We start from the raw sequence: 24,129 nt of genomic DNA, 5'->3' as shown, positions 1-24,129 counted from the left end.
ATAATAAAGTTCGTACTGAAAATAAAAATTCTTTAACTAAAGGAAATTTCTTTCAAAACTTTTATGTTCTCAACAAAAAATAGTTCCTTAAATCTATATTCAAGAGACCTACCTACTGATAAGTAGTCTGATTTTATTTTAGGTTCGGTTTCTCAATGTCATGCTAACTTTTGTCATTGAATTAAATTGATTTTTTTGAAATATTGTAGTTTCTTTTAAAGGCATCTTAGAAGTTCAAATGTAACATATTTTAATACAATTTTCATAAAGCTGAGATGCAATACATTTTTTCCATATCATTTTTTATTTTGGATGTGGGAATGTTCTAGTTAAATTTGTCGCTCGATAAAACATAACTGTCTTTGTCTACTCTACCTTTTTAGATTTGACAGACCGAATTTCCCACTGAATGGTGTGTAAGTTAAGTTAACATCACATTTAGAAAACGATGTTGTCTTGCCGAACAATTTAACTTTATGTTCACTTTTTCTAATAGATAACAAACCAAAAAAATTAAAAAAACACTTTGAGGAATTGGACCACATTATAATACATAGTCCCATAGAAATTAATTGCTTATTCCCATCTATTGATTGAAAAATATCTTCTTAAATTTTGCTGTTAAAAATTAAAAGTTGCTGTAATTAAGCTTTGGATCCTATCTTTTAAAGATGTTAAAAAGAAAAGATAACTGAAAGCAAAAACAAATGTATCTGAAATATAAAAATAAGCTGAATCTCCTCATGTAACATCAAATTCAGTGACTATTCAATCTAAACGAACAAAGGCATTTCGTAAGCAGTTCATTAGCATGCAACTAAAGTGTTATGTTTCGAAAATTTGTAAGGTTCGACCCAAGATGACCCCAGAGCCCTAGGCACTTAGCCCCGCAATTCGCACTTTGCACTCTACTCACATTCGCCGTTGATCTCCACCTGCGTGGGACTGAGACTGGGATACGTGCCCACTGTGCTGGTGGAACTGCTGATGCCGCTGCTCGCAGTGGAGACCACTGGTGGGCGGTAGGGGGTGCGGCTGGTGGTGGAGCTGACGACCTTGGGTCGGAAGGGCGGGGGCGTGGCCACCGACGAGGGCACTGGAATAGTGGACGCGGCAGTGGGCTGAGTGGAGGGCTCCAGCTTGATGCAGCGGGGCAGGGCGCTGCTCCATTGACCACTGGCCAGGCAGGTGAGCACTCGAGGTCCCTCCATGCGATATCCCGGGGGACAACTGATCTCCGCCTTGGAGCCATAGTACGTGCCATTGGGAGCGTGGATAATGGTGCTGTAGTAGTTGCCAGGCAGTGTGTCGCACTCCACAACTAATGGGTGGAGAGTGGGGATCAGAATTAGCAACCTTCAGGGGATTACTTCCTTATATAGCTTATACTCACTCTCGCAGCGCGGCGGTGGTCCATTCCAGCGTTCATCGAAGTCGCAGGTGAGCAGGGCACGTCCTATCATCTCGTAGCCCTCCTCGCAGGAATACTTCACCAGGCTCAAGTAGCCCACCGTGTTGTTCAGCAGACCGTAGGAACCATGGGCAATGCTGGCCGGCAGACCGCATTCGATATCTACGGATGGATAAGCCATTAATAACCATATCTAAGAACATATTTGTAGTATTGCAGTCTTAACAGCAAAATCAATTTACTTTTCGTTCTGTGAGTAAATGGCTTAAGTCTACCTGAGATTTATGTAGCTGATGCATCGTCTATAACTAGCTTTACACTTTAAATTGTCTAAGAGTTTGCTCTGATATCTATTACATACATAGAGGCATACTTTTAGGCATATTATTTTGGTGGTTTCAAACCCCTAGAGTTTTCTTAAACTGCTGCATCGTTTACAAACAGCTTGACACTAAAAGATGTTTAAAAGTTAGCTCTGATATTGAAAACATCCATAAAAACACGACATTTTTTCAAAGGGTGGTTTCAAACCGCAAGAGTTATCTTAGGTGTACAAGCAGCTTGAAACTAAAAATTGTTTAATAGATTTTGATATTTAATGTATTCATAGATAGACGATATTTTTTTGTAAAAGTATACTCTTAGGCATCTTGAGCTTGATACAAGGAGTCGTCTTAAGGTTTGCTTTGATATACAAAAAATAAAACGTTTTTTTTTTTAGATATTAGAGATATTTTCACGAGATTTGGAACCCCAGAAAATTCTAAGGCTTCTGCATCGTTTACAACTAGCTTAAAGTTGTCTAAAAGTATGCTCTGATATCTATTATTAGTAACCTCCTTTTCTAAAGCATACTTTAAGGGATATTTTTAGTTGGTTTCAAATCCCTAGAGATTTCTGAGGTCTCTACATCGTCTACAACCAGCTTGATGCCCTGATATTTAAATCATTTTTAAAATCTGTTATATTTTTAAGCACACTCTTGGGCATATTATTAGTTGGTTTCTGAGGCTGCTTCATCGTGTACAACCAGCTGGATACTCACACTTGCACACTGGCGGAAACTCGTTGTAGAAGCCCGTCTCCAAACAGGTCCTGGTGGCAGGACCCACCAGCAGGTGGTTGGCATCGCAGCTGTACTTGATCTGGGCGCCCACCTCGAATCCGTTCATGGCCACCATCGTCGAGTTGGGCGGCTGCTCGGGTCGACCACAGGTCTTCGGCTGATGCTGGCAGATGAAGTTCAGCAGCGTGTTGCAATTGGTGTCGCTCCACAGCCAACCCTTGGAGCCATCGAACCGGGCGCAGTCCTCATCGCCGCCCGGATGACTCCAGAAGGAGACGGTCAGCTCGTCGCCATTGACCCACTTCCAGCTGCTCCTATCGCTGCCATCGCGTACCGCTCCCATCCAGTACTGCGAACTGACGTCACTGCGGTGACGTCGCCAAAGCTCCCAACTGATGAAGCCCTGCAGCGCCGGATTGCTTTCGCTGATCAGCGTACCGCCACGGGATCGGCAGAAGGAGAGGGAGTCCAGGAAGTTCAGGGGCTGGCGGTTGTAGAAGATGTAGCACTTGCCGTTGTAGGAGGCCAAGGCACCCGGTGGCTGATCCCGAAAAGTAGGACACCTTTCGATGGGCAGAGCCTGATCCGTGTAGACGAACGCCTCGCAGATGGACAGCGGATTCGGGGTGCTGTTCTCCAAATGGACGCTCACAAAGGCTCCTGGCATCGGTGGATTGCAGGGCAGGAAGAGCGGTTGTCCCGCCTCCAGGAGACCCGTGAAGCGATTGCAGATCGGATTCGTGCCCAAGTCCGGCCGGTTGTTGCCCACTCGCACCACAATCGTGGCCGGCTTGTTGCCTGGAAATCGGGAAAAGAGTGATATAGCTTATTACAGGGTCTGGCCAAAATATATCAACCTTAAGGAATTATTTTTAAGCATTTATTTTAGATTTTAAATAAGGTATTTAGCAAATTTACATTAATAAACCTACTATACATAAATTTCAAAATAATCAAAACCATAAAAAAAAAAATTAATCCAATTTTAAAGAACCCCTGTACTTGAATAACTCTTAAATTGTGATAAAAATCGTACAAAAATTTTAAACTGTACTCAAATTTTGAGGGCTTTAAAAATATTATTGTTTTTTACTAAACTATATTTTAAACATTGATCAACCAACTTAACTAGAAGAACGGAAAATAAACTATTGAAAAAATGTTTATAGATTTGAAAAAGTTTTAATTATCAAACTAATGAAATTGTATGATGAAATGATATGTTTATTTTTATATGTAAAAGGTTTTTAGAAATTATACAGGCACTTGCAAATCTTATTCAGAGAGTTGTAATTATTAATTTTATATAGGCATTTGTAGTATTCTTACATTTTAAAGGTGCTAAAATACTTGACATTAATAATACTTTTTATATGTATACCTATACTTTGTAGGCCTTGAAAGAAGACTATTTACTACTAATTGCTTTGTTTTTGGTTGTAAACGTAAATGTTAGAGTTTTATGTTTGATTAGGACATTTGGTTTATTATGAAACTTTATACATTGCCCAGTTTCTCGCAGTGCACAACTGCATCCCCAGCTATTTCTATTGGTATTCCTGTTGTCATTATCATTGTTATGGCTTTGTCTGTCAGCGGGTCAGGCGGGTTCAGTTCAGTTCAGTTCAGTTTGGCTTGGCTTGGTTTGGTTGGGTCTGAGCCTCGGATTCAGCTTCAGCTTCAGCTTCAGCATCAGCCTCAGCCTCTGCCAAGTGAAAGTAATCATAAATTTCGGGCTGCACTGACTCACTGGGTCTGGGTTTCTTGGCTTTTGAGTTGGAGACCGAGTTGCCATCGAAGTCAAAGTGGAAGTCTTCGCTGTCGTCGCCAGAGCCGCACGAAAATCACATAACCAGCCGCCGATCCGAAGATCCGAGGAGATGGGGATGGAGATGCGGATTGAGATGGATATGGAGATGGAGATGGGGGAACTTCAGGTTGCTGGCAAGTGAAAGCATTAGGGAAAACTGGCTGGCAGTTGTTTGCTTTACCACCGCCGCCGCTGTTTCGACAACCCTTTTTTAAAACAAAGACGGTTGGGCTTGGGTTTTCGGTTTTTGGCATTGGGGGAGCAGATCGTGCAGCGTTTGCCATTTTGCTGGCTGAAAAGACTGGAAACCTGGCCGAATGGCCGCCTGGCAGCCTGGGAAAACGGGGCATTGAACTGTCCACCGGGCGAGAGAGTTTCGTCCACAGAATGCGGTCCGAGCAGGTCTATTATTCGGCTTTATCGCCACTATATGTTTGCGACAGGTTTAGGGTTGGGCCGCCGCGATAATGGTCGGCTGCGGCTCAATAAAAGCGAAAGAGTTGCTCAATTTAATCAATTTGCTCGAGGATTATCACGGGCTAAGCGCCATTTAGATATTGCTCTGCAGACTGGAGTTACCACAAAATTGTGGTAACAGAAAATGGAATAAAGTGGTATTTATTGCATTATTTTATTCGTTTACTTTCCGTTTTATTTTTATCTTTTTTTATTGTCAAAATAGTTTATATGATATCCATATTGATGATATATATATTGTTAGTACGACCATGTTATTACTATTTTATGGAAAGAAATATATAGGTACCTAAAGTCTAGGAAGTATATTGTAAAATATCTAGTTTACTAGAATCTAATATAACAGATCTATAATAGATTTCCTTGAACTTATGTTTCTAACTTTTTCTTATCATTTTTGTTTGCTTAATATGTTCTTAAAAAATAAATATTTTGTTTATCAGTACTTTAAAAATGAATCTTCCTAGTGCTATAAATTGTACTTCAACTCACCGCAGCAGGACTTGCCGAAGTCCAGGCGCACCAGTTGCACCATGTAGGGTTCCAGGAGGTTGACATACCACCAGGGCGATCGCTCCGCCTTCGTCAGGGAGCAGGTCTCCGGAGTGAAGAAGGCTGAGGTGGAGCCATCGATGGCCTTCTGCGGAGCGCCGGCGCCATCAGTGGAAATCTGCATGGGCGCCTTGCCAGCGGCAACATTCAAAACTGCAGAGAAAGTAAGTTATTATTTAATAATTTAATTGACTTTAATGAAATAACACTTCAATGTAGACTGAACTCATTAAGTTATAGGCCTAAATCAGAATATCCCAGTAAATTATACTTCCTATCATAACTATCATAACTTGAATAAATATTTCGCTTTCTTGGAATTTAATACCTCTTCACCAACTTTAATTTTGATTCTTGTATAACTCAAAAAGCTGCCTCTAATTTAGATCATAGATTATTTTATTATTTTAATATATCGATTAAGCATTATTTTTGTTAAGGTTTCATTAATAAACCACAGATATGTAACTTTATGGATTACCTTTTTGCATAAAATAATGTAGAATCTATTACCAAAAAAATATTAATTAAATAGATAATTATTGTAATAAAATATGTATTTTGTAAAATACATAATTTCTTTAACTTTCCTTTTGACACACTTGAATTCAAAACTGATTAGCATTTAAAAATGATTACTAGAAGTCGAATAAATATGTGAAGTCCATTTTTTTTAGCATTTAGGTATCACTGGAAAAGGTACTCAATTGGTTATAAATTTTTTTATAAAATCGTTATTAATTTGAAACTTAAACATTGCCGATATTTCAGGCAAATAATGTCCATGGTCTAATTGTTACAAAAGTATGTTTAATGGCGAGTGCAGAGATGATATTCACAAATATTTTATTCTAGCTGCAAAGATAAGGGTCATAGTAAATTGTTTGAGAATTCAAGGCGCAATGCGGCGATGAAGATCGGTGTTGGGCTGCTTTTCCAGTGGTTTGTTTGTCAGTTGGAGTCGGATTCAGTTGGTCCGAGTACCGGAGTGCCAGAGTTCCCAGAGTGGGCCCAAGGCCCGGCTAATTGGCCGCGGGCCCTGACACGGTTTGTGGCCAAAACAAGACACAAACAAAGCAATAACAACCCGGGGAGCCCAATAGCAAACAAAAATGTTCAACAATGTTCTGCCTGGCCTGGCGAATTTGTCAAGAGGCCTTCGTTCTGGCCATTGTCTTTTCGGCCACGGAGATTTTGCGCTGGCCAAAAAGCAAAAGTGAAATTTAATGTCGGCTCAACTTTTACTTGCTCACCTGGCCGGGCTTAATTACATCGCTCGCCACGCACTTCTGCGGCATTGGGATTCATTAATCAGATGCATCTGTCGGATAAGACAGGTTTCGGCTTGGGTTTGGGCTTGGGATTGGGTCTTCGGGTCTCGAGACTCGAGTCTCGTATCTCGTATCTCGAGTCTCCAGCTCAGCGGCTTGGAAACGCCATTTGCGGCGACTGCTTTCTAACCCCACTCGCTCCATAAGCCCCCGCCCAATTTCTCTCCGTGTAGCAGCAGGTGTTGCCGGTGTGACAAATGCCTTTTAATTGCTTTTAATTAATTCCCTATCGCCTGACTGCCCGACTGCCTCCCTGCCTGCTGTGTCACGTCGAATTCGAGTTCGAGTTCCAAATCTCGGCCTATAGATGAAAGACCAATGGTTTTCAGGTCGCTTACTTCGGCTTTGTTTTCCATTTCTTTTATTTTCCAACGTCATCAACTTGCAATCAGCACAGACAGCGGGGGATTTTGAGGGTCGAAAACAGCAGCAAAGTGTCTATAAATCTCACGATTTGATCGAGCCCGGGTCAAGGAATTTTAAAGGAATATTAATGGATTCACACCAAGAAGGGAAATTAAAAACAAATTGGGTCAGTGCGTGAAAAAATTAATAGTTCACAACTCGATTTCATTTTACTTTCCATATAAAAATTCTACTTTCTTATAAAAGGCATAGTTATTAAAAAAAAATGGTTTCTATTTCGATTTAAATCAATTAAGGTGTGTGTTAAAAATTTTCTATTATTTTACTTTCATTTAATTTGAAAATTGTGGTCTAGTAATTTAGATCTTATGGTTTTCTGAGCCTCGTCTTTCTCGGAACCTCTTAAATTCCCTTCTAGCCCCCTTGCAGGGTAATTCTTTAATTTCTCCAGATATTCCCAGGCTTTTTCAACGCGCATCAACACCTACTACTGTCTTATTCGATCGACTTATCGCTGAAATCTCCCAGTTTGTGGGTCCCAACAAAAGACCCCGTCGAAAGTTTGATGGATTGTTGAAGTGCCGCCTTTTTTCGAGAATTATTGTACGCCCTCCAATCGATCAGTTCATTCAACAAACTCCGGTATTCATTGATTGGAAAACCATTTGCCAGCCGCTCTGGTTGTGTCAATCAAGTTGTTGTTTGTGTTTGGCTAGCGGAAGTGCATGTCTAGTTGGAAATTCGTTTAGAATATTTATTTATTTTCGTGCCCGACACGTTTGACTCTTTTTTTTCTCGTGCCTGTTGGCTTAAAACGTTTGTAGTCGCAAAAAGTGGGTCAATCTGGTCGAGCGCGGCAGTTGTTGAATTCTTCCCACCTCGCGGCCTCTCTTCGGACCCCCGTCTTTCTTCGCATTCCGCTCTTTCTGCGCCGCCCCTCTTTCTTCGCGCACACGCACTCGATTTTAGCCCAATTTTGCGCGTTTTGTTAATCATGTTTCGCTTTTGGCTAACAACTTTGCATTCAATCGGAATGCCATTTGCTCTCGTTTGTTGTACACAGAAAGAAAATCGAGTTTCACATTTAGTCTATCAATGTACTTATTCGTTTGTTGCAGGCCGTTTAGATTTCATTTTCTTTTGATGGATATTTTCACTTTTATCTTGATATATTACTATCATTTGATGCCTACAAATATTTTTGACTTTAAGAAGAAGTTTTCTTTTCCCTTTTGATATTAAATTAGTTGTTGATTCAGTTTTTTTTTTATAAATATGGTTTTTTAAAGACTTTTTAACATTTTCTTGATTTAAAAAACCTATTTCGATTTCCAAATGATTAAATACGGATATGTATTTTTTTTAACTTTAACTATAACTATTGTTAATTAAATTTAACTGCTACTACTATTTGATTTTTAAAGATGACTCAGTATCCATTCTTTTTTGAAAGTTTTCCTATATTTCTAAGAAATTGAGCTCGACTTTTTGCCTATATTTTTTAAAAAATAGTCAAATTCTATTTAAAAAATATTTTTTTCTGTGCTGAGATATTTTGAGAACGCTTCAAATTCGTGGCGGTGAAAGTAGTTCCCGGTCCACGTCCGATTTGGACTCGAAGTCGCCTCTGAGGCGCTAATTGAGTTGACGTACGGCGAACGACGAACGGCGGGCGAGTTCGTGTCCGCAGTCTTTTGTTTTGAGTGCTCTTGAGTGCTTACCGCAGAACGGGATGCCCTCGGGCACCCACTGCCCCTTGTCGCAGACGCGTCTCGCCGGTCCCAGGAGCTCGAAGCCGCGCTCGCAGCTGTAGGAGGCCACCGTGCCCTGGGTGAGATTCGCATTCGAGAAGACCACGCTGCTGTGCGCCGGCGATCCCGGGAAGCTGCAGCCGGCATCTGAAAGAACAAAAAAAAGAGCGAACGGGGGGGAAAAAATATTAGATTATGTGGCCATCAATTATGGGGTAACATTCTTCTGCGATTGCCGCAACAGTTCTCATCGCCACTGCCCCTAAGCGAGCAAATCATTTTTGATTGATTTCCCAATTAGGCTGCGATGGGGTTCTCAGCGAATTGAGTTGCCCAGCCATTCCCCCCATCATTTATCAAGCTGATTCCCCACCAAAAAGATTCGATTAAATGTTGATTAGCTCTGACGGAGTGAAAAAATATTGATTCTAGGCTTCTAGGGTGTCGGCAATGATTGAATATTATTTAATTGAATTTAGAAAATCAAGGAATTGATTGAATAGATTTATGGATTCGATTAGACATTGATTGGGAAAGCATGAACTATTGTGGACTTAAGGGTTTTGATGGATTCTTATAATGATTTGGTATTAATTAATCAAATTATGCAAGTCTATGATGAATTTAAATAATTATCAAATCAAAATCATTTATAAATTATTTATATCTTGAGAAAGTCAGTCAGGCATATTTAAATACCAAACTAAATAATATTTAAATAACAATTAAAATATAAAAATGAAATGTTTAAAATGCCTTAATTATAAAAGTTGTATAGACTCAACTGCTGTTTCAATAATAATTCATGTTATGATTGATTTTGATTACCAATCAAAGAATCTCAGGTATTTGCTAGCATTATGTGTTATTTTTCTTGAGCTGCCTTGTCAGGGGTATTTTCCCCAGCATTTGATTGACAATTAAGCAAGTTCCGTTCCAGTTTGGTCACTCCACACGACGCCTGGCGAAAAATCTCTGGCATTCGCAGATTGCAAAATGTTCTTGACTGCTGTTGTTTTCTGCTGCTGCTGCTGCTGCTGCTGCTGCAATGCAAAGCGTGAGAAAATGGCCACAACAACACGGAAAAAAAGCGAAATAAAAAACAGCCATCAATTTAGTTGTAGCTGCCGCTTGTACGAGTGTATCTATGCAAAAATGCGAGCCAGCCGTGTGCAATAATCAAATGTGTTGCTGCTGTTGTATGATTAGTTATTCAATTGAGCAGTTCCCAGGCTCAGATTATCGGACTATCCAGCTATCTGGATAGCCAGCCATCCAACCATCCAATGTCATGAGTTGATTCATCCCCTTGGCTGAGCGCTGAAATTGTTCTTTGGCCAAGTGCGACTTTGCATAATAATCGCGTTGAGGGGCCGGTTAAAAAGGCAGTCAGTCAGGCGGCGAGGCATGCCATAAATGGTCGAATAACTGCAACATCATTTGACCAACAGGCAACAGCAGTGCAGTGCAACTTTCCAAGCAGCTGCAGCTGAAAACACAAAAAAAAAAAACACGTCTTGCCCAGTTGTTGCTACACATTGCAGCCAATTGCTGCGGCAGCTTCTTATACAATCTCGATTCCAATTGCAATTCCCCGATGCCGATGCCGATGCCGATGCCAATGCCAGTGCAATTTCATCATAACGGTTTCTTCTCGGCCAACTCATCCAAACGCTTTTAGCCACTCCAATTGACTTGGTAGAAAATAACACCCCCCGCTGTAGAGAAACACACACACACAAATCAAATTAGTTCGGGCAAATTGAAATTAACAAAAGGCAACTTTAGGCGAGTCATTTGTCATGCGGGGCAAACGCAAATTAAGAAATCAAGTTCACGAGGCATTTTCAATTTCGGTTCAGTTTCGGTTTCGGTTTCAGTTTCGGTTAGATTTAATAGTTACCTGGGGGAGGAAGAGGGCCCCACATTTAATGACGACTCCCACGCTGTGCGTCAAAGCCCATGGAACCCGAGAAACCCGCGAAACCCAAAGGTTGCCCAGTCGTCCATGCATGACAATGTGGTGCCCCGAGTTCGGAGCCATACCATCTTTGTTTCTTTTTTTTGGGATCTGTACTTTGGCTTTTCTGGGCTGTATATCTTCTTTTTTTTTGTGTGTGTCTGTCTTTTATAGCCCGAGTGGGAGCTAATACCCCAAAATGCTAAGGCAGACAGCAACTTGCTGCCATTGCCGTTTGCTTTGCTTTCATTTGCTTTCTATGTGCGCGAACTTAGTGAAAGTGATACCCATGCCCCGTACAACACATACAACACAATAATGAATAAAAAAATGGAAAAATATAAATATATAGAAAAAACACGCTACCATTGACAAAACAACAGCAGCAATTTGTACAACAAGCAACTACACAACTGCACAGCAACTTTGCCAGCGGCCAAACATCCAGCATTATGGAAGTCGGATTATTCAGTGTGCGCCTCTTGGCGCGGATCAAAATCATCTAATAGTCATTATAAGCATAATAACCGTTATAACTCCAACTAGTTTCGGACATGGTCCGTTGTTGCAGTTGTAACAAATTACCCATCAACGCCTTTTCTTTGATTGCCTTTACCTTTGCTTATGCTTTTTTCGCGCGGGGAAAAGTGTAGCACCAAAATCGAAATTGTTTGCACAGTTCACCAAAAAAAAAAAACATAAAACAAATTAAGAGAGAATTGAATGTAAAGAAAAATGATTGAATAGCAGTGGCAGCAGGGAAAAAAACATATTAAAAAAAAACGAAAGCGGGAATTAATTTGGGGTTTCTGCGGTCTGAGAAAAGAAGATATCTTTCCCATTTAAAATGGAAGTAGAAAAATTATGATTATAAAAATGGAAAGCTTCAAATAAATTTTAAATAAAATATTGCTTGAGAAAAAAATAGTTTAAGTTTGTTTAATTTTTTATAACAATTAGTTATCAAAATTAAAGGCCATTATTTGGGTGGTAAATATACATTTGTATTTTGAAAAGGATTTTGGAGACTGAAAAAATAGGATCATAAATATTGTTTATTAATTTAAATTAAATCTTACTTGTGGAAAAATAATTATAATAAGGTGTTTTATTTTCTTTTAATATTTAGTAATCAAAATAAAGGCCACTATTTGAATGGTAAACATATTATAGTATTTGCGATAGGGTGTTTTCTTTATCATATATTATAATACTGTGTATTTGACGCATTTTTAAAATAAATATTGATTAAGATTTGCAATATATGTATCAATTTCTTTTGGACTGAAGAAAAGGCTTTGATTTATATGGTTGATCAATAAATCTGTGATTACAAACATATCTAATCCTATTTATATGCAATTAAATAGTACCCAACCAGAGTGGAAAGTGTGAATGGTCCACCATTTCCGCTCGAGTGTGAACCTCAATCAAGGCGATTCAACGGCTTAAAGTCCAGCTTAAGCTGAAGTTCAACTTCAACTGCAATCGCTGCGTAGAAAGTGGCTCCCAAAGGAGGGTACTAGTGGTGACCCCCACTTACGGCTCGATCCCAGGCCCAACATGCATGCTCCATTCTTCTTTTGCCATATACCATATACCATATACCATTTACCACATTCCGCACTGCACTCGGCAACCTGCAATTTGCGTATGTCGGCTAATTTCATTTTAAATGCAAGTCCACACCTGGAGGTACCTTTTGTTTTGTGCCTCGGGGAGTGGCCGGTACTATCCACATTGTTTCAGCGCTTTTTTTATTTGGTCAGCTCATTGGGGAACGGAGACGACTCTCTCGAGCCAAACGCTAATTAGTCTTGGCTCGCAGTGGGGAAAAAAAAGAAAGATCTTAGATCCAAAATCCAAAATCCGGTTAAAGGTTTTCTGCAGTGAGTGCAGTTCTGGGACGTCATGCGCTGATTGCCAGGCGCCTACGCTTCGTCGATTATGCCGCATCTGGTGATCTCGATGTTAATATCTTGCCGTGTTTTTTTGGGCGGAAAGTGCAAGTGCTGCCACCGCAATCCGCACCCGATGACCCAATTGCGATAGCCCCGGTTTTCCCTACAACGGCTAAAAAAAAAAATGGAAAACAAACTGAAGGAAAAGAAATTTCCATTCACCCAAACGGCGGGAGTTTTTGGTCGGAAAGCGGCTCGAACCGTTAGTCCCCCCCTCCCCTCATAATGGCCATAATATAATGATGATGAAGATGATGATCTTCTTGGGTGAAGAGGGGAGGGGGGCTGGGGAGTTTTGACCGCTGATTGGTTTTGGATTTACATAAATTGGCGCTGGAATGGAGCTCGCTCTCACGCAGCCTCTTCTCCATTTCGACGCTCGTCTCTTGACCCAGTTAACTTGGCTTTTTGGTGCTGTGTTTTTTTCCGCTTTTTTTCTATTTTTTTTTTCTATTTTTTGGTAAGCCAAATTAGTAGAACCTCGTTAAAATCGCACACAAGCAAAAACACTGAGTCGGAGAACATCGAAAAGGTTTCGCAAGTGACTCGGTTTGCGCAATGTGGCCATTGTTGCTTTTGTTGGCGGATGCGCCTGGCCAGACGAAACTTGTGCAAGCTGCAAGTTCGTTGCCTAAGTCTTTTGATTTGAACTTCCGCCAGGGGATCTCTCTTGGGTATCAATGCGCCCACACTGAGCGAAAAGCAGCTAATTAATGTGCTCCCTAATTTTGACTAATTAAAAATGACGTAGGCTATTTAGGCGGGAGTTTTAAAATTAGCTTAGCCCAGTTTTGTCACCTTTGCCAATACACTGTGGAAAATAAACCTATAATATCGCTATTTTTATATATTTGCTTATTTTTTTTTAACAATTGAAAATAAAACACTGCAATATATGATATCCAGTCCAAATGTATTTGATTTTATTTGTGATTAATTTGGTGATTTGAAAATGTATTTGATTTTCTAACTCTTATCTGTCTTATTTCAATAAGTATGTACTTTTTATCAATATTAAAAGAAGAAAAAAATAAACATTTTCTTTTAATGATCCTATTAATTCCTAAATACCCTGAAACCCAACATTGCAAAAATAAAATATTAAAGTACATTCTTTTTTTTTGAGTGCTTCTGGCCGGGCGACTGCCCTTGGCTTTTGCTATTCCTCGCCAGCCGCTCGTTCTTGCCTTTTGGAATTAATTGCGCATAAAAATTGCCCATCATGCGCATTAAATGAGACATCAAAGAACGTCTGTGAGCTAGTTGGCTGGCTAAGAGCTGCTAAGCGTATTAAATAAACATGCCCACGATGGCTTCCCCCCACCTGCCCCCTTTTGGTGTACCACTCTTTTATGTAACGGTACGCACAGCAACAATAAATTTCAAGCGTAAACAGTTACGTAAAACAACAAGAAGAACAACAGCAGAACCAGAAGAATTGCCGCTGGCAGTCTTCGCCCCTCTCCACGAAGTCGACAATGACAGCATCCAGCATATTCCATATACCACTCCATTCCGTTGGCAGCATCTTTCACCCGGCGACACCCCCACCCCCTCGGTGGTTCAGTGGTGCGGTGGTTCGGTGGATCGGTGGGTCTAACTCGAAGCTTTATAACAGGTTCGATATGATTTTGCGGCACTTTTGCCGCTAAGGAAACGCTTGATTGCCGCTTCTAAAGCAAGGCCAAGCAACGGCAATCGTCAGCGGACCATCGGCGCAAGCCAAAAAGACGATCGACGACATTGACCGACGATGCTGAATACTGAATGCTGGACTCTAGACTCTAGACTCCGGAGTCTAGATGCTAGCTGCTAGCTGCTAGAATCTGGAAGCTGTAAGCCGTCTTTGCCGTTTGCCAGTTGACCGCATTCCAAGCACCGGCCAGCAAATCAATGTGCAAGCGTAAAAGCAACATCATCAGCCCAGTTGCCGTTGTCCTTCTCTCTGAACACACAGAAAAAAATAACATCTTCTTCTCTAGGCGATTATAGGTAATGACAGCCTACCCTATTTTTATAGGTACTTATTTATCACGAATTTCTAGAACTTGTAAGTATGTTAATTTGAAAAATAAATACTTATAAAATGGCAAGTCACAAACAATTTTTAAAAATGTCATTCAAATTATAGCAATTAAAATAGTTCTTCTTTTTTACTTGGTATTAAATAATAATAGAACATAATTATTTTATTTAGGTACTTTACTTTTTTTATTGAATTTAAATTAATTTTTAGTAGGTAAATATTTTTTGAATAAGAACATACAGCAGTTACATCATTTTGATTGTCAACGGATCTTTTTTTTCTTAATTGATTTGTAAGTCTTTTTATAAATGGGATATATTATAAATATACAAATGCTAATCTTTTCAGATCTTATAAGTTATTTTTAGGTAACTTTTTGTAAAGACCTTGCAAAAAGAATAATAAAAGTGTTATTATCGACAGAGAACACAATCAATCTATTTGTTAAATAACATTTTATTTATTAAGACGCAGTTCCTAGGTATGTAAAAAATACATTCAAGCTTAACAAATTAAAAGAAGTATTACACAAAAATTAAGAATCCCAAAAAGACATGATCCGACAAAATTAGGGCATATTCTGCATTGCAAAAACAACACTCGAACTAAGTTAATAAAAATATTTGTTAATAAAAATTTTAGTAGTCTCGTGACTAATACCTTTTCTCGTTTAGATATGATGATGAAAAATTAAGGTGTACCCTTTGAATATTATTTCCTCTTGAGATTGCTAATGTTCGCCCGAACTTGTTTCACTGTGCTGCCTTGCAAACTGGGTCACTTCGGCCCAAATGCAGTTTAAGATAGAATGCCAGCTGGTGTGTGTCTGTGTGTGCTCGGCAGCTGCAAAACACCTGCAGCAGCAGCAGCAGCAGCAGCAACATCACATGCACAGCAGCAACATCGCAGGCACAGCAGCAACATCGCCTCTTTCCAGCTCGTGCCACAGTCAAGCCTTCACAGTGAGTGATTGCAGTGGGGCGAAATGGCAAGCGCTGGCACTTAGCCGGCGCCCACTGTACATCTCAGATACGTTCTCATTGCAGTTGCTAATTTCTGCGGCTTTTGCATCGGCTTTTGGTTTTGTGCCTAATTTGCTTTGGCTGTGAACATTCTCAATGCTGTGCGAAGATTGCCCCCACTTTGGTTTTATGTGCCTTTTTTGTTGTTTTGTGTTTTTTAGTTTTGGTTTTGGTTTTGGGCCTGCCACCAAAAGTGGACAAGCGCTGGGGCTAACCTTATGGTCAGACCGCTTCCAAGCACCAACACCAATGCAGGCAGTAGTTAAAAAAGAAATGGTAATGGAAATGGAAATAGAATAAAAAACAACAGTTTACAGGGCAATTTGCATAAGAAAGGGGCACACAAAGCCGTGAATTTGTTGGCTGTTCTTCTTCAATTTCGGTTTTTATATATTTTTCTGGGCCTTTCCCTGGTACTTCTTGGACTTTTGTCAACTCTTCTATGCAAATGGGCAGCCACAAATCAAAGCTTGGCCCCATTAAGAAGGGAAATTAAAGCCGGTCCGAAGGGAAAAAGCTGGGAACATAGAAATACCAAAAAAAAAATAAGAAGGAGACCGCAGATTTGTCATAAATAATTTCACTTTACACATTTTTGTGGCCGCCGCCGCTGCGGTGTTGATAATAAAATCGATATTTTCTTGCTTTAACTGTTGGAATTCGATTTGAATAGTTTTACCGCTAGTTGCGGGCAGTTACGACATCAAAAGATTGGGATCGAGATGGGGGAACCTCGGGATCTGGGATCAGGTGTAGCAGCTTGCCACAAGACATAACTGTTGCTAATGTTGCTGCTGCAACTGCTGCAACTGCTGCTCTCTTATTGATTGGCCACAGCTGCAAAACTGCCAACTCATCCTGGGCCTGAGCCTGTGCCAATGCTGCACTTCCGATTGCCCAGAGAAGCGGAGAGGCAGTCATTGAACCTGCCCCTCATCATCGGCACCATCATCATCGTGATGATGAAGATGGCGCCATCGCCTCTCCATTCAGCGGGCAAGCGGAACAAAAGCAACTGCAGCAGCAACACCATCTACCAGCAACACCAGCGACCATAAAGTACAACTGAGCTAAGCAAATTGCAATTTCCATGCGTTGCCTGCCCCATCCACATCCACATCCACGTCCACATCCATGTCCGATGTCCGCAATTAGGTAGCCGGCCCCATCATAATCTATGGTTATTGTTATGGCCATTGTTATTACAAGTGTTATCGTTATGGCTAAAGTATTAAAAAGGCTTAGGGAAAATGCAGAAACAAATTCAGTGCCTGGCGGCTCATCATGATTCACAGGCATCGATAAAAATAAAGGTGAAAAGTAACTCATTTCATAACTATTTGAAAAAAATATGAATAAAAATTACAAATAACATTTTTAATATTTAAATGTTATATAATGTAGGTATCTAAAAAGTTAAGAAACTTTTATATCTAAATATAATCCGGTATAACACTTGCTATTTAAAAAAATCTAGTGAGATCCATGATAAATAACAAGTGACTAGGAAAATGCTTCTGTAATATATCTAAAAATATAAAGTACAAATAACATTTAAAACTCTTTAATTTTATATGAATCCATATATTTAGCAACTAAAATAATATTCCCTCACATAATCTGGTATAACATTATCTTTACTAATATATCTTGTAAGATTCATGATAAATATCTAGTGGCAAGTACATACAATAAAAAGTATTAAGTATTTTGAAATTCTGTACAGTTTATCTATGAAGTTGGGCCACATTAGATACAATTATATTGCTTTTAATTTCTCCCATTAAAATATGAATTCCAATTAATAAAAAAAATACAAAAAAACAGTAGTCACTCATGAAATCGTTTAGCTACACCTTGGTTAACTTTTCACACTCGAGACCTCGATCAGTGCAATCGATCGATAATTAACGACAGCTGTGCCAAATTATCAATCACTCTCGAGTCGCTATTTCACGATCGTTTTCATAGTTTTGCGTTTGATGGCAATTTGCAACCGTCTTTTTGGGCCAGTGACGAAACGCACAACGGCAACTCCACTGCGAGCGGCGTTTAAAGTTATTAACAAAGCAATTATTAATAACAATTTCAATTGTTTGCCTTTGCACTGGCATTGGATCGGTGGTTGGTTGTCTGTCGAGCGGGTCGTGAATCACGCTGGTGGCCAATTTGCAGTGGCCACAACGGCACAATTGCACTTGTACATATATTACAATTAATTAAATTAAAAAAGCATATATATACGAGGGGAAAAGTAAAGGAAAAAAAAACAAACGCGCATAAATTCTGTCCAACATTTTTCCCCAGCTCTTTTCCTTTTTTTTTTTTTTTTATTCAACATGTTTCTCTTTCGCGGCGGCTTTCTTGGTGGCATTTAAATGCGCTGCTAATAGCAAACAATTTCATTTATTTATTAGACGTTAGTTTCACTTTTCGAGCATTTCACTGCGACATTAAAATTTCACACACGACCATCTCAGCCAGCAAACAAAACGCGAAAGTTGCCCACGGACCACGGGTGCAGTTGTCGCGGGGCGATCAAGATACTATATATGAAAAATATTTAACTGCAGTATGCCATTTATGTTTATGGCAATTAAAAAGATACTGCCACACCGCTCATGCCTGAGAATCGCGGCGGGGCGATGCCCAGCCCACCATCCGCCAGAAAATCAGACGAATGGCATCGAAACTGATTGAAATTTATGCCGCAATCCGCAGTCGAATGACAATCAAAAGTAACGACAACTTGAGCCCGAAGATCTATGGCCTGTCTGGGGATGAGTTGCGATGAGATCAGATCAGTTTGGATAATGACAAAGACACTCCTTCGACTCGTCAATTCCTCAACAGCTTTCGGCATGAAATCATTGGGGCAGAGACATCTCATTAAACCAGACTAGGTGTAAGATTTCGCATGTATCGGTATTTATTGTGAGAAAATAATATAATAGGAAGGAAAGATAAAGCTCTGAGCCATATTTATTCTGACAAATTTTTTCTAACTTAAAAAAACGAGTTTTAAGTTATAATAACTTTCAGTTATGGAAACAATTTAAACCATTTAAGATCATTCTAGGTAAGAGGTCTTTGAAATTTCTACCAAGGCTAATATACAAGCTGTATTACCTATATTAAAAAAATTTTAAAGCCTTTAAACGAAGGGTTAAAAAAAACGGGAAATCTCCAAGAAATCTCAAAAAACGAAATCTGGAAATAATCATTTAATATTTTTTGAAAATTAGTTCAACATTAATATAAATGGTTATTTGTCTTGCCTAAATTTTAAATCGGTATTTTATATAAAAATCAAATATTTATATAAATCGATATATTTTAAAAAGATAAAAAATAATTGAAAAATTAAGAACTAGTTTTAAAAAAAAATGTAATATTATTTATAAATAAAATGTTGGATAAAACTGTGAGTAAAGGAGTTAACATATCAAGTTTCTTGTGGAATTTTCGAGACATTTGTTCAACATTTTCCAGTAAAAATGTGGCTTAAATGAATTCAGTTTCTTGTTCAATTGGTTGCCATTGCCGCGACTTGCTTGGGATGCTCGTCACTCATGGCGATGATTTACATATCGAGTGCATGAGTACCTGGCAAGGCCATTGACAGCTTTGCGCAATGCCCAGCCCCCAAAAAGCACTCCACCCCCCACGCGCAGCCCACCTACGTGCCGAGAAAAATCAAAAAATACAAACATAAAAAAACCCTAAAAAATATAAAAACAAAGCCGAAAACATTGCGTAAATAGGTGAAGTCGAACATGCTCAAGTTGGACTTTTGAAACTAAGTATTTGGCAGGCAGTGTCGCCCGCATGAATAACATCATTATTATTATTATTAATATTGTAACAGGGAGTTGAAAGTGAAAACTGGGTACTGTAAAGGTCTGGCTGCCTGTCCCACGCACAGTGCTTGTTTCTCGAGTCAAAAACTTCCTACTTCCTTGTGGCAAAAGCCCAGGTCTTATGTAAAAAACGTCGACCGCAACCGCAGCAAGAAAAAAATGCCAAAAGGAGGCAGGCATGCGTGCACCACCCTTTCAAACAAACAAATTGCTGCGGTTCATTGTGCAGCAATCGGCAGATGCCAAGAGGTATCGTTTCAGGTATCCGCCAGGCAGTTGCAAAAGGTACGACCACGAGTCGGAGTACGAGTATCTTTTCTTTCGGAGTTTCGCATTGCAATTAAGCGGCCTGCGAGCTTCCGCATCTGCCGCTGATGATGATTATGATGAGCTGGTGGTCATGCATGCCCATCCCCATCCCCATCCCCATCCCCACACCCATCTTCATGCCCATCCAAGCCATCCATTCCTCATCATATTACGTTTTGGCCATTAGATGTTGGGCATGTGCTCGATCATCCCAGCCAGCGATTCGCCATCTTTGCCTGGCACTTTTACTTTTCTTTTTGTCAACAATACGACTGCGAAGGAAAGCCGCAGATATGTATATACATATATATACAACTTTCCCAACATTACAGATTTGTACAGATCTCTGCGCCTTGTCTTGCTTTTTTAGTTGTTTTTTCTTTCTTTCTCTCCCGACAACCAGCTGCATTTGTTGTCGCTTTTATTGTGGAATGGCTCTGCCGCAGATCATAAATTTTCTTTTAATTTCAGTTTCTGTATGTTCTGCCTTTGTCTGTGATTAATTTAAGTTAATTTACAAGATTTTCCTCTGCTGCAAGCGGTAAAAGTCATGAGTAAAAGTTTCTGCCTTTATGCCTGCCTGCCCCTTTTCTTGTTATTACAATTTGGGTTCTTTGCTGTAAATCGATATGTTGCAGGTAATTGAATACAAGTAATGGTGACAGGTGTTTTTCTTCTTTGACCCAGAAAAAAGTATTGATACCTTGGTGTGCGAGTGATAGGCAGCGAGAAATGAGGTTGGAAAGAGGAAATTTTAAGGTTAGTAGCCATATATGATTTGATACATTTCTTATAGCAAATGTAAAAATTTCTTTCTTATATCAAGATGATAAAATTATTTTGCTTTTGTAGCTTTTAGTTTGTTGCCTTAGTTTTTGATATTAAGAAAAAAGTTTGCTGCCTAAGTCTTTTGATTTAATGCAAAAAAGTTTGTTTGCCTAAGTCTTTTGATTTAAAAAAAAGTTTGTTGCCTAAGTCTTTTGATTTGAAAATAGTATGTTGCCCAAGTATTTAGATTGTACAATTTAATGTGAATATTTAATCGATTATTGAAACATGCAGTGTATTCTAAACCATTTTAAGGCATTTGAAATATGTTAATGCCAACTAGAATCACTCTTTTTCGCCCAGTGCACTTGCCACGTGCAAGCGGCTAGTTTGTTGCCCAAGTCTTTTGATTAAATCTTTAGATTATTAAAATTCGCAATGCACACTAACCCATTTTATAGCATAATTCAATCTAGTAGCAGTGTTTTTTCGACCAGTGCACTTGCCACGTGCAAGCGGCCAGTTTGTTGCCCAAGTCTTTGGTGTGCCACATTTGGGTTTGCCTGGCTGCGGTCGTCGCCGATTGTTTGCTGACCCAAACAAACATCCGTTTCCTGGCAAATGCCCGAGTGGCACGCCCCCTCCCCGCCCCCTGGGCGCATATCCCACGAAACAATTAACCGGCGGCAGAGAGCACTTGACTCGCTGCTAAAAAACTGGAACCCAAAAGTCGACTGGGAGTGGAACTGGAACTGGAATATGGCCAACAGTCCAGTTGGCCGACAGCCTGGACGCCCGTTTATTAACGTGGGAAAAATGCAAAGGCAGCCGAATTAAAAATAATACAAATTATAAAACGCTGCTTTTGTTTCGAACCAGAACCGGAAATCAAAAAAAAAAAAGCCACAATCAGACGAAAAAAAAAATGTATGCAAAAACAAAATAAAAAATTAAATGTGAAAAAATGAAGCAGAAGAAGAGAATCGGCTGTTTTTTTTTTAAGGTGCGCCGCACACACATGAGATATATAAAAAAATGGGTGATGAAAATGGGCAACAACAGGCGGCGGAGAAAGATGTGGAGGAAGAAGCAGAGCGACAGCAACAAGTGGGATCCACAACAAACGAGAACGAGAGAAAATTTGTTTGCTTTGGCTCCGAGTGCCGTTGGTGCGGTTTATTCCAATACCCTATAGAATGGGGCTACTATATACTATATCTTGTTTGGAAGCTTAATAATCTGGTGATTTATATTCCTAAAGCTTAGAAATGTGTTCGGTTTTGGGTTCCTGCCATTTGATGGCAATATAAATAAATTAAATGCCTTTCAGTTGGATCTCACTGTTGAATGCATTGTCTTTGGGTCGGAAGATTTTCTGACTGATTTAAAAGTTAACCCCAAGCTAATTAAGCTTTCATAATTTATGCAAATGAGCTTGCGCTAAAACTAACCGCCCTAAAAGTTCCCACATGTCAAGGCTGCAGTTAAATGCGATTTCCGAAGGTGTTTTCTTAATGCAGGGCTCTCTAAATGTGCCGGCTAAAATGTGTTGCCTTGAAACACCTCAAAAGGAACATAAATATAAAACTAAACTAGCAATCTTTTGGGAACAATTCTATCTTATAAGATTCTTTGTATAAGATCAGACTCAAGAAGTTATTATAAATCTACATATATATGTATGTTTTTTGTATTTTCAAAATATTATAAGCCAAATGCAAACGCATTGGTTTTCCTTTGAGGATCTGCTAAAATGATATTTTGGTATTTACAAGAAAAGATTGTTAAGTCTTTTGTTTATTTTAATTTTGAATTTTTTTAGTATCTTTTGTGATCTTGTTAAATGCATTTAAAAATATATATATATGTATATTATGAATTTTAAATTTAAATGCGAGAAGAAATCCTCAATCTTCAACCCATCAAAGTTTTTGAAGATGTGTTTTTAAGGGAATAATTTTTTTTATCGGCAAAAACCAGCTCCCGAAGACAATGTCTTTAAAGAAGACTTTCCCATCATTCCCGAAGGGATCTTCCCCGGAAACCCATATCCCCTTCGAGATGAAATCCTATCTTATAGAACCCATTAAAGTTTTTAAAGATGTGTTTTCTTGGGAATGTTTTCGGCAAAAACCAGCTCCCGAAGATCACCTCTTTAAAGAAGATTTTTCCACCATTCCCGAGGGGATCTTCCCCGGAAACCTATATCCCCTCGGGGAGCAGGGTATCCGCCGGCCGTTCTGGCACCTTTCGCAGCACTTCTTTCTGCTTTTCGTCTTTCGCTTGACACACTCACCTATATTCTGCGCCTGCGCAAAAGCCAGCGCCGACGCCAACGCCACCGCCAGCAGAGGCAGCGGCAGAGGCAGCGACGGCTGCGTGCGTTGCATTGTTGCTCTCTCGCTCACACCTGCTGACCGTCCGTTTATTTTTTAGTATATATTTTACTTAATTTTCTTATTAATTTTTTTCTTATTTTTGATTGGGTTTATTTTTTGGTTTTTCGCTGGAATTAGCAATCTGCTTTTGCACACTTGTGAACTTCCTTGGGATTTTAGCACTTGGCACGAGTTTCGTATAGTTTCAATTGCTGCCACGACATGCCAGGAAGTGGGGGTTCGATACTCGATAGACCCAAAAAAAAAATTATGATCACACTGCACGAGAGCACCGAACTTAAAAAAAATATATGAAAATATTTATGAAGATTCGCGACACGCGATAATCCGCTGCATGAACCGATCGCTGGGAATTCTGCAGGGCAACTGAAGTTATTTCAAGTCGGCGATCGCGCACGAAGAATTCTTCGCTGGTTTCTCGGTCTTTCACTTTTCGCGCTCTCTCTCTCTCTCTGTTTTTGGTCTCTCTACGGAGACAGTCTCTCTCTCTTTTTTCACGCAGTAAGAGCCAAAAACCTAAACCGTCGCCTTGTGCAGCTCGAAAGCAACTGAAAGTTGGAGACGACGCGCATGCGTCTTGTAAGCTACCTGGTTTTACCTGTCTCTGCCGCAGTCGGCGTCGCTGCCGCAGTCGACGTCTAAGCAGTTGCATGCGTGAGCACTTGCTGCGCTTTTGGCAAGTGCCAACTGCTTAAGCCCCCCTCGCCCCACACTATGTCAGCCAAGAATTCAGGGCCCGCTGATCAATGGCCAAGCCAATCGGTTCTCGGGCCATCATCTCCAAAACGGTAATAACAACTAATACAGGTTATGCAACTGTAACGGAGCACCAAGAAAAATCAAAGACCATAGCTCTCCGTTTATCTATTCCCCACTTTTTGGGGCCAATAAGGAATTGGTAAAGATAAGATTATACAATAAAATTAGAATTTAAAAACATTTATATAGATCTATTTTGAATGTTGACTAGAAAAATATTCTAAGCAATATTTTACACAGAAAGGAGGTTATTTATATAGTTTATATTTTTCAAATTGCCAAAAACCGACTTACGAATTTT

At 39.7% G+C, this 24,129-nt stretch overlaps 1 protein-coding gene across 2 annotated transcripts in view; it reads right to left on the bottom strand.

Annotated features, from left to right (window-relative positions):
- Positions 1-23,601, bottom strand: part of LOC119557131 — a 29,801-nt gene extending 6,200 nt beyond the window's left edge. For both annotated transcript variants that reach the window (XM_037869715.1, XM_037869716.1), the window contains exons 1-6: positions 22,967-23,601; positions 8,735-8,911; positions 5,257-5,469; positions 2,457-3,275; positions 1,394-1,573; positions 917-1,321 (exon numbers count right to left, since the gene is read on the bottom strand). In XM_037869715.1, the coding sequence (XP_037725643.1) occupies positions 917-1,321; positions 1,394-1,573; positions 2,457-3,275; positions 5,257-5,469; positions 8,735-8,911; positions 22,967-23,060 (1,888 nt within the window). In that variant the 5' untranslated portion in view covers positions 23,061-23,601. The remainder of the gene's footprint in view (positions 1-916; positions 1,322-1,393; positions 1,574-2,456; positions 3,276-5,256; positions 5,470-8,734; positions 8,912-22,966) is intronic.
- Positions 23,602-24,129: the final 528 nt, after the last annotated feature.

This window comes from Drosophila subpulchrella, chromosome X (assembly GCF_014743375.2).
Source record: "Drosophila subpulchrella strain 33 F10 #4 breed RU33 chromosome X, RU_Dsub_v1.1 Primary Assembly, whole genome shotgun sequence".
In the NCBI taxonomy this organism is placed as follows: domain Eukaryota; kingdom Metazoa; phylum Arthropoda; class Insecta; order Diptera; family Drosophilidae; genus Drosophila; species Drosophila subpulchrella.
The sequence above is the reverse complement of the archived record's forward strand: the minus strand, read 5'-3'. Positions and strand labels throughout refer to the sequence as shown.